The sequence below is a fragment of the Nestor notabilis genome, unplaced genomic scaffold (genome assembly GCF_000696875.1).
Source record: "Nestor notabilis isolate BGI_N333 unplaced genomic scaffold, ASM69687v1 scaffold5843, whole genome shotgun sequence".
NCBI classification, from domain to species: Eukaryota; Metazoa; Chordata; class Aves; order Psittaciformes; family Psittacidae; genus Nestor; species Nestor notabilis.
The window spans coordinates 16,477-30,081 of NW_009920549.1; the positions used below are offsets into that span (position 1 = coordinate 16,477).

The window sequence follows — 13,605 nt, forward strand, 5'->3', positions numbered from 1 at the left end:
CTCTGATGGGAGGGATCCCAAGCCATGCCAATGCCTGCAGCACATGTGCGCAGCTTCCCGATGGATCATTAGAGACTGAACAATGAGAAGTATGTTATGAGCTTTAGTTCCAATGGGAAAAGCTACATCAACAATTTCTTCATGAACCCCACCCAGCAAAGAGCACACTCCCTCTGCTGCAAAGCAGAGCAGCATCACCAGGCTAATGGAAGCAGCCAAGCCAGCTTTTGGGATGTGGCACTGGGAGAAGGGCAGAGCTTCCCCCAGGCCCTCAACAGCCAGAGCTGAGGTACAAGGTACTGAGACACCATCGGGTGTTATCGTGTGACCATGTGAGCTCAGACCTTCACCCAGGACAGTGATTGCTGCATAAATGCAGCAGCAAAAGGGTGTGACTGCTCTCCCAGCCTGGCCCAGCCTAGAGACACCCACACCGGCAGATGCACCCAAAAGCCAGGCCTCACACCTCAGAACACACCTCAGAACACCCTAACACAGCCCTGGACCACCGGGGGACACGCCATCACAGCAGGATGCTTTCCAGCTGCAGACCTCCCCTCCAGCACCAGTTAGTAGCGGGTATCAAAGGGAAAAGCACAAGAAACAGGATCAATGTGGGGTTAGACCTGATGTCTCATTTGCCTTTTTCCTCCTCCCTCCTCTTTAGGAGGGCAAATATAAAGGGTTATTGAACCAGAGAGTGGACACATGCAAAACATGCCAGGCTGGTCAAGGCAGCTTTAAACTAGATGTGTTGGGGGAGAGGGGCATCGATCCATCCCAACGCTCCCAGTCAGTTGCCAGCACCTGTAACAGATGCTTGGAGCAATGCAAAGTCGGCTTCATTCGGAGCTCGGCTCAGCTGCCTCTATACAAACACCCACAGTATGGGGAATAAACAAGAGGAATTAGGGATGTGCACACAGCTACAGGGATACAGTATCACTGGCACCACAGAAACATGGTGGGATGGCTCCTTTGACTAGAGTGTTGGAATGGATGGTTATAGGCTCTTTAGAAAAGACAGGGCAGGCAGAGCTGGACAGGGTGTAGCTGTTTATGTCAGTGATAGGCTGCAGAGTATGGAACTCTGCCGGGGGACGGGACCTGGACATGCTGGAGAGGTGGCCAATGCCAACCTCATAATTCAACCAAACCAAGCCAAGTGCAAGGTCCTACATCTGGGTCGGGGCAATGCCAGGCACAGCTACCGGTTGGGTGAAGTGATTCAGAGCAGCCTGAGGAGAAGGATTTGGGGGTGTTGGTCAATGAGAAACTGAACATGAGCCACTTCAGTGTGTGCTTGAGCCCAGAAACCACCCGTGTCCTGGGCTGCATCAACACGAGCGTGAGCAGCAGGTCGAGAGAGGTAATCCTGCCTCTCTGCTCTCGTGAGACCCCCCTTGCAGCACTGTGTGCAGGGCTGGTGTCCTCAGCGTACGAAGGACATGGAGCTGCTGGAGCAAGTGCAGAGGAGGCCACGAGGATGATCAGGGGCTGGGGCATCCCCTGTATGGAGACAGGCTGAGAACATTGGGGCTGTTCAGCCTGGAGAAGAAGACCTCAGAGCAGCATCCAGTGTCTGAAGGGGGCTACAGGGATGCTGGGGAGGGACCTTCATCAGGGACTGTAGTGACAGGACAAGAGGTGACGGGTTCAAACTGAAACAGGGGAAGTTCAGGTTGGATACAAGGCAGAAGTTCTTCCCTGTGAAGGTGCTGAGGCGCTGGCACAGGGTGCCCAGAGAAGCTGTGGCTGCCCTATCCCTGGCAGTGTTCAAGGCCAGGTTAGGCAGAGCCTTGAGCAACATGGTCTGGGGTGTGAGGTGTTCCTGCCCCTGACAGGAGGTTGGAACTGGATGATCTTAAGATCCTTTCCAACCCAAACCATTCTATGATTCTACAAACCAGATGGAACATGTGTTGCTGGAACAAGCGCTGGGTTAGCCCCACTCCAACATGCCGCAGCAGTGGCCATCCGGTCTTCAGCTTCTCTGGGTGAGTTAAAGCGCCTACCCCACAGATCCAAGGAAATCAAAACAAACCCAGGTGAACAAAGCACAACTGGGGACACGCCAGCACCATGCAAGGGACGCGAACCGAGTGTGCCGGGACACCTGGGACTGAAGAGGGAAGGAGCAGGAGGGAGAAGCAGCGGCGCTTTGGAGATCAGGTCACAGCAAAGGTCCGGGCCATGTCCCAAGCAGCAGGATTCAAGAGGCAGCAGCAAGCTGAAGGGCTGGTTCAGGCAGCCTTGTCGCGAGCAAGCCACCAGCAGTGTGAGCTCAGGGCAGGCAAATGGAGCACACACCTTTGAGGAGAGGGACACGACTGGTGACTTTATCTGCAACATGGGCAGAAGGTTTCTTCTTGGGCGTCCGACGTTCTCCTGTACCTGGCACAGCCTCTTCCAAAGGAGCATCTTTGACTTGCACATCATCTTTTAATTCAATGGGTCCAGAATCTTCTCCCTCCCTGGGCTCAGCTTCTGTCTGGGAGATGACTTCAGAAGGCTCTGACGGGGTGACATCTCTATCTTCTTCACCTCTCAACGGCTCTCTCCTGTCCTCTTGGTCCTCTCCTGCTTTATGTGATTCAGCTTCAACAAGAATTGCTTCTCTTGGGATGTCTCTGAGGACATCTTTGGACTTCTTTTCTTCAAGAGCTTCCTTGGCTGCTTGACACAAGCCCATTTCACGCTGCCCCACCAGAGAAAGCAAACCCTGCTCAGACATTTCATCAATGTCACTGTCTCCATCTCTCTCCTGTCTACTGGCATCTTCTTGTAACAGGGCTCTGGCACATAAAGGAGATGGCCCATCTTTAACATGGGTCTCCTCTGTGCCACCAACTCCTGCCAACCCCTCAGTGTGCACCTCAGGACCCAGCTCTGCTCCCAGCGCTGGATCCACACCAATGCCTTCTCTGCCTCGATGATCCCACAACTCACTCTTGTCTTCGGATGGTCTGGAGTCTTGGTACATATCCAGGGGTATTGGTATGGTGACCTCGATTCTGGTGGGAGCCGCTGTTGTAGTCTTTGTTTGATGCGGCAGCAGAGGCTGCTGGAGAGCCCCAGCTGCCTGCTTTGTGGACTGGCTTTCTCTTTTCATCACATCTCCCACAGGCTCCTGGGGGCCAGGCTGTGGCTTTGCCGAGCTTGGCTCCCCCGGAGCTGCAGACGCAGGGTACGAAGCATGGGCAAACAGTTAGCACAGGTATGTCAAACAGCAGTCACACAATGCTGAAGAGAGCTTGAGGATTTCTATTATCAGGATAAAAGCAAGCCCCACACTGTCCCACTGCACAGACAGCTCACTTCTACAGTGGCTTTTGCTTTAAAAGAAGCTCGGACCCCCTTGGAGTCAGAACCAGTGACATCCACAGCATGTGGGAGACCAGACACCTCCACGGACCTGGTCTCGGAGGCAGCTACGGGATCTCACCACCACCATCTGCACTCTATGAGCTGCATTAGCTACAGAGGTGTTCAGAAGCCAGGAACTCACCCATTCTCTTATCTACCACCACCACTGGACCATGCAGCCACACAGCTACAGCAGTTCTGGCCTACGCACCCACAGAGGCTCATGAGAGCTCCAGTGCTGCTGCTGCCGCCATTTGGGCAGAGTGGAAAGTGTTCCATTTAAAGCCTAAACCTAAGGTCACTCAGACACAGATCTCTCTTTTTGGGGCTTGGAAGGGGTAAAAGGAAGAATTCTGTTCTACCGCTGATCTCATGCATGACACAGGCCTTCACAATTTCACCCAACAATTGCTGCATTAAGCCACGTATTCGAGCTGAGCTGGAGCTTTCATCTGTTAGAAATTCATTCAACTGAAGCAAAGATGCTCTGAGCAATGGGAATTCACCCTGAGCAGAGGTAAATCGATTTAAAGTCAACTGCCCCAGTAAGAATGTGCATCTTGTATTATGAATCTATCCAGATCAGGTCAACTCAAGAGCCTGGATCAGAGGCAGCAGCACTGAGATTTCAACTGTTGCTTCCTTAACGTTAACAAACAAGATTAAACAAGAACAGAAGAAGTCAAGACTGACTCTTACCAATGTTCTCCCTATTTTAAGAGAATATAAGGGCAACCACCACACAAACACCTCTGAAATGGTGGAGAAAGAAACCTTAAATTGGCACCTCTTGGCAGGTGATATTTGCGATGTGGCATCAAGAAGCCACAGGGATTTGGGGGGTGTTTATGCAGCAGTCAGCAGCCCAGCCTTCTAACCACCAGGAATGTGGACAGTGGGCTCAGGAGGGTTCACAGCTGTACTTCCATACTCCAGGAGCTGCCAGGGGTTCTGAGGCCAATGTGCAGCACAAGGTCATGAGCAGGCAGAAGGCCAGCAGGGCACAAAGTGCGAATCAGGAAACGTTTCTCCACCTGAGACTCCAAAAGCACTTTAACATGCTCCATCTTCACTGCAAAGACCAGTTTTTCAAATCCCACAACAGGAGAAATGAAGGCAGGTTGGAATGAGTTATCCAAGACTGTCTGCATGTGTATCCATAATCACATTCTCCTCCCAGTCCAAGAGAATCATTAAAAGGAAGCAGTACATCATTACAAGTCCACTTTCAGAGAAGTAACAATTTACACAAGAACCTACTAGTGTCACATACAGGTTACATCAAAGCTCCAGTTAGCTGCATGTCCCCATATCTGACAGATGAAAGATCCCAGGACAGTTCAGAAAGGTCTTACTAAAACTCTGGTGAGAATCAGCAGCTAAAACCAGACTGAACAGGGCAGACAGAAGAGAGAACTTCACCCTCCTTCTGCCAACAGTCTTGATTTCTTTCTTGTAGTAGCAACGCTATTTTAAATACTGAAGAGCTGGAGGCAGAAGACAGGCAAGCTAAGGTTTAAATTTAACCGCAGGGAGCAGACTGCACAGAACTGTGCTCATCTGGGTGTGGAAAGCAAAGAAAATCTGAATTCTGCCCCGAGCAGGGAAAGCAAAGACCTATTTACTCCTTTAAAAGACACAACGTCTGTAAACACACTAATGCAGCCATGAGGAAGAAAGACGCTGGCCAAGCAACTGGAGGAATTTGTGATGTCCAGTGCACACAAAACCACTTTACAAATGGGGCTTAACTAAGACTTTAAACAGAGCACCAAATTAGTGTATCAGTGACACAAGAGCATGACATCAAAGTGAGTCTGAACCGTGTGTCTGCCCCATTGGGCACAGAATTAAGCCAGCACTGGGAGATCTGGGAAAATCCCATCAAGTTTTCCTGTCTGAGCAGTCAAGAGAGGCTTTCCAGAGAGCCAAGAGCTCCCTGAATGATTTCTTGGCTCATCTGAGCAGAGGCATAATCACTGCTGTAAAGATGCTCAGTGCCTGGCTTTGCCAGTCACATTCCCTAAGACAGGGATGAGGAAAACCCCACTGTTACAGTCAGGGCATCAGGGAGTAGGTTTGATACATGGTTCACCTTAGAAAGAGACACCATAATTCAACAATTCACTTGTTTCATGTGTGACATGCAGGACCCAAAACTGACTCTGTTCAGTGCTGTTCCTCCCAGCTAACACCATCCCTGCGCTGTCCATTCCTTTTTTCAGCCTGGAGGACAAACAAGGACCAGGGCTTCAGCCATCTGAGAGAGAAATGTGGTGCATGACAAGCTGTAGTTCCCTGCCCTGGGTCAGGGCAATCCCTGGCACAGCTACAGGTTGAGCAGAGAAGAGATCCAGAGCAGCCTGAGGAGAAGAACCTGATGATCCTAAGGTCATTTCCAACCCTAATCATTCTATGATTCTATGAAATTAACATGTTGGAGCACTGAAAGCAGGTATGACCTTCCCATGTCAGGAACAGGGAGAACTGCACAACTGCTCATACAGTGCAGAGCATTTGTCTTACAGAAAGGAATTCCCTAGCCCCCAGCCCCACATGTGGGAAGCACCAATGGAACCAGAGCAGATGATCACTAACCTTGAGCGGCATCTCCTGCAGCGTGGTCCTCCAGGTTGGGAGTGGCTCCTACACCCGCCTCTTCAGCTGCTCCCAGTTCAGAGAAAGAAGGGGAAAACCATGATCACAACAAGAGTTAGGTTTAAAGACTCTGTGTCTGGAGAATTTATTTACCTCCCTGCTGACCCTGCCCATCTGTGTCATGAGCAAGGCAGGAGCAGAAAGGGAATCAAGCCACAGCAATGGTGGATCTCAGTAGATCTGTTCAGCCTGAACTGTTCTAGACTGGAGGAGTGTTCCACAGCTCACACATCCTGGGTGGCAGGTTAGTACAAGCTTCTTCAGGTGCAGAAACAGGCTGGTAAGGAGCAGGGACCATGTGGATTTAAATCCTCTCTCCTACCCCACCTAGCGCTCACCTTAATATCTAACTCTTACCTGAGCCCGACTTTCTCGGTGTCTATCACCTACCTCCCAGTAATGAGCTCTGCCAAGGCTCTCTGGCACCAGTGAATCCCAGCCTGATACCAGTCTGACACTTCAAGAATACTGGTACATTAGAGAAGCAGAATCTTCTCCACAGCAACGATGGTTTATCTCTACTAGAATAGTTTCAATGTATTATATGACTCCTTTCAAACCAGCTCAATCAATTCTATCTCTATGTCACGGTTCTGCAGCTAAACTAGGATTTTGTCTGTTTTCCCCACTTTTTTTCAGGACACACTGCTTCTTCCTGGCTCCCTGGTCCAGTCACTTCTTGAACCAGACAATGCACATCCCTGCTAGCAGGAAAGCCACTCTGTGTTTCTTCACCAGCAGCCTGGGATCTGGATGTGGGATAGACAATTCGGCTGCCCAAGGGAGAGTGCTGGGGGCTCCTTTCAGTATTTATGCACTGGCAGAAGCCCATTTCCACCCACTACCCGCCTGATGCTTCCAGGAAAAGTCAGTGATGACCACACAGAGGACACATACTCATTTTTCACATACAGACCTGACTCTCCCAGGAGCTGCAAGACCCCCATCCCTCCCTGGAAAACCAGGCCTAGGTGCAGTGATTCCACACAGAGCATTCAGGCTGGATTAGCCACTTCACTTCCTCTGCATTACCCTTCAAACATGCTGGCAGGCACGGAACTGCTGCAGTGGCCTGGTTTTCACCTGCCACTTCCCAGACACCCGCATGGCTGGGCTGAGCAAGAGCACCCATGAGACAAGCAGCAAGGTCGTGCAGCAAGCACCTCGCCAGCAGAGCGCTGGCAGAGGGATGACAGGATGTGCAGGTGAGCACCGAGCCTGGAGATGGGAGGTGAAGCCACCACGGAGACACCAGACAGAAAGACTGGCAGATGTGGAGCTGAGAAAGAGAGAAGAAAAGGCTGCGAGTTTCTCCCACGATGGGGAAGGCAAGAGGACAACTGTAAACTGGGAATGATTTCTGCAGGCCATGGAGAAGAAAGAGCAAAGCACTGGGGCGAAGCACGCCTGTGAGAGGTCTTGTGGTGTTGTTCTGAAGCACTCAGCAGTCCAGCTCTCTGCTCTGTCTGCATCAAGAGATGAAAGTGCACCTTGGTCTCCCTCACCTGTGGTTCCTTCTGGGATCTCCCCGTGCTGTTCGACACCACCCTGATCCTCGTGGTCTCCTTCCTCCACTAAAGGTGCTGTGGCATCTGAAAAACAACGCAGCTTTCACACAGCCATCAAGTGGCAAATCCCTGCGGAGGCCAGGACGTGCCTCAAGAACTCAGGAAAGCACCCGACTGCCTCCCTGGAGCCAGTGCTTGTGGAGGGAGACACCTGAGCAGGACACAGCCAAGCCAGTACCACAGGGACACCAGGAGCTGTCCCCTCTGCCACACAGCCCACACATCTCCAGCATACTCCTCATGCAGCTGAAGGCTTTACTATGAACAGCCCGAAAACACACAGCTAAAGACAGCCACGGGTGCCTGATGTGTGTGCACGGTGATGCTGTGCAAGGGACATCCCTAGTCTGGAGCAGGAAAGAACATCCCATCAGAAACCTCCATAAACCATCTGAGCACTGTGGCTGTGGTGCACTCTGGGTAGATACTGCTCCACCTACCAGAGGGATGCCTGCTCGTCATGACAGTCCTGATCCAACTGGAAAGAGGGACAATATCCCTTCTGCACCAGCCACGTTTCAAGTAACGATTCCTTGAGTGACACACACAGGAACAGAGCCCAGACCTCCACAGGACAGGGCTGGAACTGGTCAGAATCTGTCCACCTTTGTTTAGCTACATTTTTAATGCCTTTACCTGAAGTCTCCAAGAGGCAGATACTCAGGATTAAAGCAGCCAGAGGAACACAAGTGCACTTAATTAAAATGGTAAGTCTCTAGCAGCCTTCAGAATTAAGCCTATTCTACAAAGCCAGCATTCAGATAACATTCTGGAGCAGCACAGACATGCCCCAAGTCCTACCAATGTGACCTTTATTATATCAGCACTAAGTTTTGGTTTCTGTATAGACTCTGCCCATCTCATCACTGCAGCTTGAATCATGCTGGACTAATGAACGTGTGAATAGAGAGGGAAAAAAAAGAGCTGTGAGGTCTGGCTGACTCTGAGAGAGAACACAGCGACCAGGACGTGCTGCCTTGGGGGAGCACAAGGATGCAAACCTCTGGCCCTGGGAGCTCACAGCATGGGACTGCTCCCAGCTGCACTGAGCTGACGGGACCTTCCAGCCACTGTGTAAAGAGTCTTGAGGAAGCAAAGAACTTCCTGACCTATAATAAACACTTCATTTTCTCTTGCCTTCCAACCCACTCTCCACCTTTAAAGCTCATTATTTCACTCTGTAGAGTGGCAAATGTTACTTGTGATGGGACTAATGACGAGCATTTGTCCAAGAGTGCAGACACTGCTCCTGAGGAACCCCACCAGAACACAGCACGGCGAGTCTTTCACAAGGTTCACCATGACCCCATCCATCATGGATTCAAAGCAGTAAGTCAAAGAGCTCCCACCTTCCGTAGTTGGGGTGCTCTTAGCGTCAGATGTTTCAGAAACAGGCTCATCTGATCCATCATCAACTGGTATCTGAAGGGGATAGCCTGGAAAACATTCACATACTTAGAACAAGGCCTTGGCTATGAATTACGGCCTGTGTGTCACAAATTCTGATTGCCCAGATCCACAGCAGCAAGAAACTGTAACTGGAGGGTATAAAAATCCTGAACTAACAAGCAAGCAAAGCGTAAAAATGCCAACCAAAAGCACCAGTGTCATCACCAAAAGGAACAAGCAGAAACCCATCAGCAAAAGAAAAGCCCAGTGAACCGGACAGGCAGAAACAGCAAAGCATGGCCCAAGCAGGAAAGGAGATCTTAGCAACGGAAGCACAAAAGATGTACAACTTCTGAGTCCTGTCGTCGCCTCAGCCATTTCTGGAGCCAGCAGCCTCCCTCCGAGAGCAGGCTGCTGGACACTTCCACAACACATTTCATTGCAAACCAGCAAGTGTTTGTGAAGGGCTTGGTGCAAAGAGTTGGTTGCAAAAGTCATTTTTTGGAAAAGCAGGGCAAGAGGCACAAGGCTCCTCTCTGCAAGGAGTCTGGGCAAATCAAATAATGAGAACTGGAGAAAATGACTTGGAAAAGAAGATTCAAACTGGCATACGCAAAACCCCCGTGACCTGTGATGTGCAGACGTGAGGCTACAAGCAGAGAGGAGCCACTAGACTGAAATGAGTTATAGAACCCGGGATGAATGGATGCTATGGATTCTCTCCAGGACAATCCATTTCTCTGGTGTAAGGTGTGGCCAAAGCACCTCAAGAAAAGAAAATTCAGATGATGCGTCTATGGAGCATAGCTGGGAGTGAGTCCCACAGGGCTGCTGGTGTTATGTGGTTCCAAGCTCAGCTGTGGAGCATGATGGAATGAGAAAGGAAAAGCTGCTTGAGAAATGCAGGTCTGAAATCCAGGGCAAAAGCCTCTTGCATGGCCCCTGCTCCCAGAGCTCTGTTCAGGTCTCCCCATGTCCCTGTGCAGGTGAGGAAAGCAGGCAGCAAGCACCACCCTTGAGCTGTGCCTCAAAGAAAAGCAGTGCTTGATTCTTACAGCAAACCAAGGAGTGAACACAGAAACACACATGTGCAAAGCTGCAGCAATAAGGGCATCACTAGTCTGGGTACCAGGGCTTGCTCTGCTCTTGCTATGAACATGAGAGCATCCTGTGGGCTACCCACAGTCCACTGGCTGCAGGGTAACCTGCACGCACCTCCAAGGGGCCCTCACAGCCCACGCTGGCCCTGCTCTCCCTGCAGAGGTCATTCTCGCAGCAGTGGGCAAGGCTGCAACGCTTCCCACCACCTCCTCCTGGAGCCGCTCACCTGATGGGATGTGCTTCTCCTGAGCAGCCGCGTGATCCTCCATCGTGGTGACGTCCTGACGGTGCTCCGCCATCTCTCAGCAAAGTTACCTGAAGAGGGGAGGAAAACCAGAGCCCCGTCAGGGGCAGTGTGACACAGCTCACCTCCTCCTGCAGCCCCACTGCGGGGCTCCAGCTGCCGCTCCACGCTGCAGTCCTGGTTTGTCAGCCCATTCCCAGGAGCAGTAAACATTCCATTGCACAAGAGCAGCCACCAACGGCCAACCAGCTTTCCAGCCATTGTAAGAATACAGAATCCCAGCCTGGTTTGGGTTGGAAAGGACCTTAAAGCTCATCCAGTCCCAACCCCTGCCCCAGGCAGGGACACCTTCCACTAGAGCAGGTTGCTCCAAGCCCCTGTGTCCAACCTGGCCTTGAGCACTGCCAGGGATGGGGCAGCCACAGCTTCTCTGGGCACCCTGTGCCAGCGCCTCAGCACAGTCTCCCCTCCGGCAGATTAAAGCCATTCCCTTTTTTCCAAAGCCCCTCTCCAGATTTCTTGTCTCTCTCCTTGTGGTACTCTTGTAGCCAACACCACGGTGCAGAGCAAAGCACAGCCAAGAGGCTGGACAATGGAATGGTGATAAAATTCAGAGTTTCTAACATGCATCTATCTGCAGAAGGAGATGGAGTCACCAACAAACATCATCGACTTGTGTGAAGCAGGGACTGTGTTCCTCCCGAGTCTCCATGCTGGTCGGACAGACACTGCTTGTAGTTGACGTCCCAATAGCTGCTGTAATTACAGCAGGGATTAATTACCAGCTATTAGTGTAATGACACGTGTGCTGTGACCCTTGGGAGCAGGTGAACCCATCAGTGCAGCTCAGGTTACCAGCAGCAGGGCAGCAAACCCTTGCTGAAGCCTCAGCAAGATGACTATGCAGTTCAATTCCTGCCTTAGCTACAAAGCCATTTGAAAGGGCTGTACTAAGGAAGTTTGGGAACTTGCCCTGCAAGGAACTCACACACAAAAATGGAAGTATAAATTAAGTACCTCATTTTTGCCCCCCAAATGGTGCGTTCTAATCATTTGGACATCTAGCTGCCCTCTTCCTAGAGCTCAAAGGTGACATTGATTATAGCCTGGTCTCATCTGGCCACTGTCTGACATTTACAGGTCTACTTAGCACTGAAATACTAAATATGATGCTAACCTTTAGTGCACAGGCCACAGAAGCAAGTTGGGCATGAGCATCAATGTGAAATGACACACAGATGTGCTGCTCTTGTGTGTTTGTGTATGTACGTGTATGGAAGAGGGATCTCTCTGCCCCAAACACACACATGGGCTGGGTACAGCACCTTTCCCCATGCACTGACCTGTCTGTTAGTAGGAAAACATGGATGGGAGAAGCAGTTCCCACCACACTCACAACTGGTGGTCCCCAGCAGTTCCTCCCAGCCCAGCGCAGTTCACTCAACATCCACAGATACAAACATCTTTGCTTCCCAACTGCAGCCCCAGAGACAAACCACTCCCACATCCACTGTGCTGGATTTAAATGAGGCAGTTTCCTCATTCTGCCTCTTTCTCTCTCTTCCTCCCACCTGATTTTTTGGAGAAGAGCAATTAGCGTCTCCCACAATCTCCCTGGAAAGACACAGTTTTGCCTCTGGACTAAAATTTCTTGGGACACCATCCAGAGAGGACTGCTAGCTTAACAGCCAGTGAGCTCGCACAGCCCACCCGAGGCTCTGCTGCTGCACAGGACAGGGGACACAGCAGAGCCTTTAGCATCTGAGCACCCCTGGCACAACAGCAGTGAGCCATGATTCAGCACAAGCCTGCTCCCCACTGCCCTGCCAGGGCCAGGGCTGAATGTTCCACACTAAGCAAGAGCAGGGTGTTTGTCTGAGCTGCTGATCCTGCTCTGCCCGAGCTCTCTAACACCGCTCTGCACCCAGGGACAGCCTGTTCCATTGAGCTCCGCACATGGCAGGATTCAGCACCTCAGAGCTCAGGGACTGGAGGTGGGCTCAGGAAGATGCAGCCATTAATTTTTCAGAGGCAAGAGAAAAAGAGCTGCCTTTTCTGTTACAAGAAAAAAAGCACAAACTGAAAGCCACAAAGATCCATCAAAAACCACTCAATGGGACTCAAGGAGCACCTGAAATCCAGCTGCAGCTTACGAAATGCCCTGGGTGGTCATTCATTTGGACATGGTGATTTTGGTTTGCTGTAAAGAGCAGATGAAGCACAACATCCTCCCACCATGTCTGCAGCACGACAGGCAGAGGAGCAGAGTCACTCCATGCCTGAGCCCTTGTGCAGCAGCCAGTGGTGGAGAAGGACAACAGCTCCTCAAAGTATCACGAGCCAAGGGACAGGGCGGGGGATCCAGCTCCCACAGGGCTCCCACAGCGTCTTATAGAATCCCAGAATCCCAGACTGCTTCGGTTTGGAAGGGGCTTTAAAGCTCATCCAGTTCCAACCCCTGCCACGGGCAGGGACACCTCCCACTAGAGCAGGTTGCTCCAAGCCCCTGTGTCCAACCTGGCCTTGAACACTGCCAGGGATGGGGCAGCCACAGCTCCTCCGGGCACCCTGTGCCAGTGTCTCACCATGCTCACAGGGAAGAACTTCTTCCTAATGTCCAACCTAAATCTCCCCTTTGTCAGTTTAAAGCCATTCCCCCTTGTCCTATCACTACATGCCCCTGTTGAAAGCCCCTCTCCAGCTTTCTTGTTGGCCCCTTTAGGTACTGGAAGCTGCTCTAAGGTCTTCCTGGACCGTGTGCCCCAGCCCAGCTCTCTCAGCCTGTCTGCATAGGAGATGCCTCGCTTTTATCTTGTTTTTAGCTGAAAACTCTTGCTTTTACCTGAAGAGGTGCCCACTCAACGGATGCCTTTGTCATAAGCTGCCCCTCCCATGGAGCTCAGGAATTTTTGCCCTGCGAGGCTGGCAGGGCTGATTTAAAGCCATCACAATAGAGCTGATGAAATTTCATCAGCACCAGATAAGCAAATAGAGAACATTAAGCACACAGAGTGATCCGGTGGGTGAGGACGAGTGCTTCGCCAGCACCAGTATCTCTGCGCTGCAAAGCTCTCCCAGCAGAGTTTGAAGTACCAGCTCATCACACACAGAGTCCTCTTCACCAGAAGCAGCATCTATAAAGACATTTTATGCCTCTCCAATGGACGCTGAACTTCATTTTCTCCCTCTTTCTTTTTCATCCTTTATAAACATCAGCTAAGAGCATTGCTCGCTCCAAACTGTACTGATGATGCCGAGTTCTGAGACAGATCTGTCCTG

The 13,605-nt window shown here is 51.1% G+C and overlaps 1 protein-coding gene across 1 annotated transcript in view; it reads right to left on the reverse strand.

Moving 5' to 3' along the window:
- The window catches only part of MAPT (microtubule-associated protein tau), a gene marked incomplete at its 3' end in the record, with an annotated part of 26,327 nt that extends 15,946 nt beyond the window's left edge, over positions 1-10,381 (reverse strand). The window contains exons 1-5 of the mRNA XM_010010718.1: positions 10,309-10,381; positions 8,942-9,028; positions 7,530-7,616; positions 5,965-6,030; positions 2,311-3,174 (exon numbers count right to left, since the gene is read on the reverse strand). Coding sequence (XP_010009020.1) covers positions 2,311-3,174; positions 5,965-6,030; positions 7,530-7,616; positions 8,942-9,028; positions 10,309-10,381 — 1,177 coding nt within the window. The remainder of the gene's footprint in view (positions 1-2,310; positions 3,175-5,964; positions 6,031-7,529; positions 7,617-8,941; positions 9,029-10,308) is intronic.
- Positions 10,382-13,605: the final 3,224 nt, after the last annotated feature.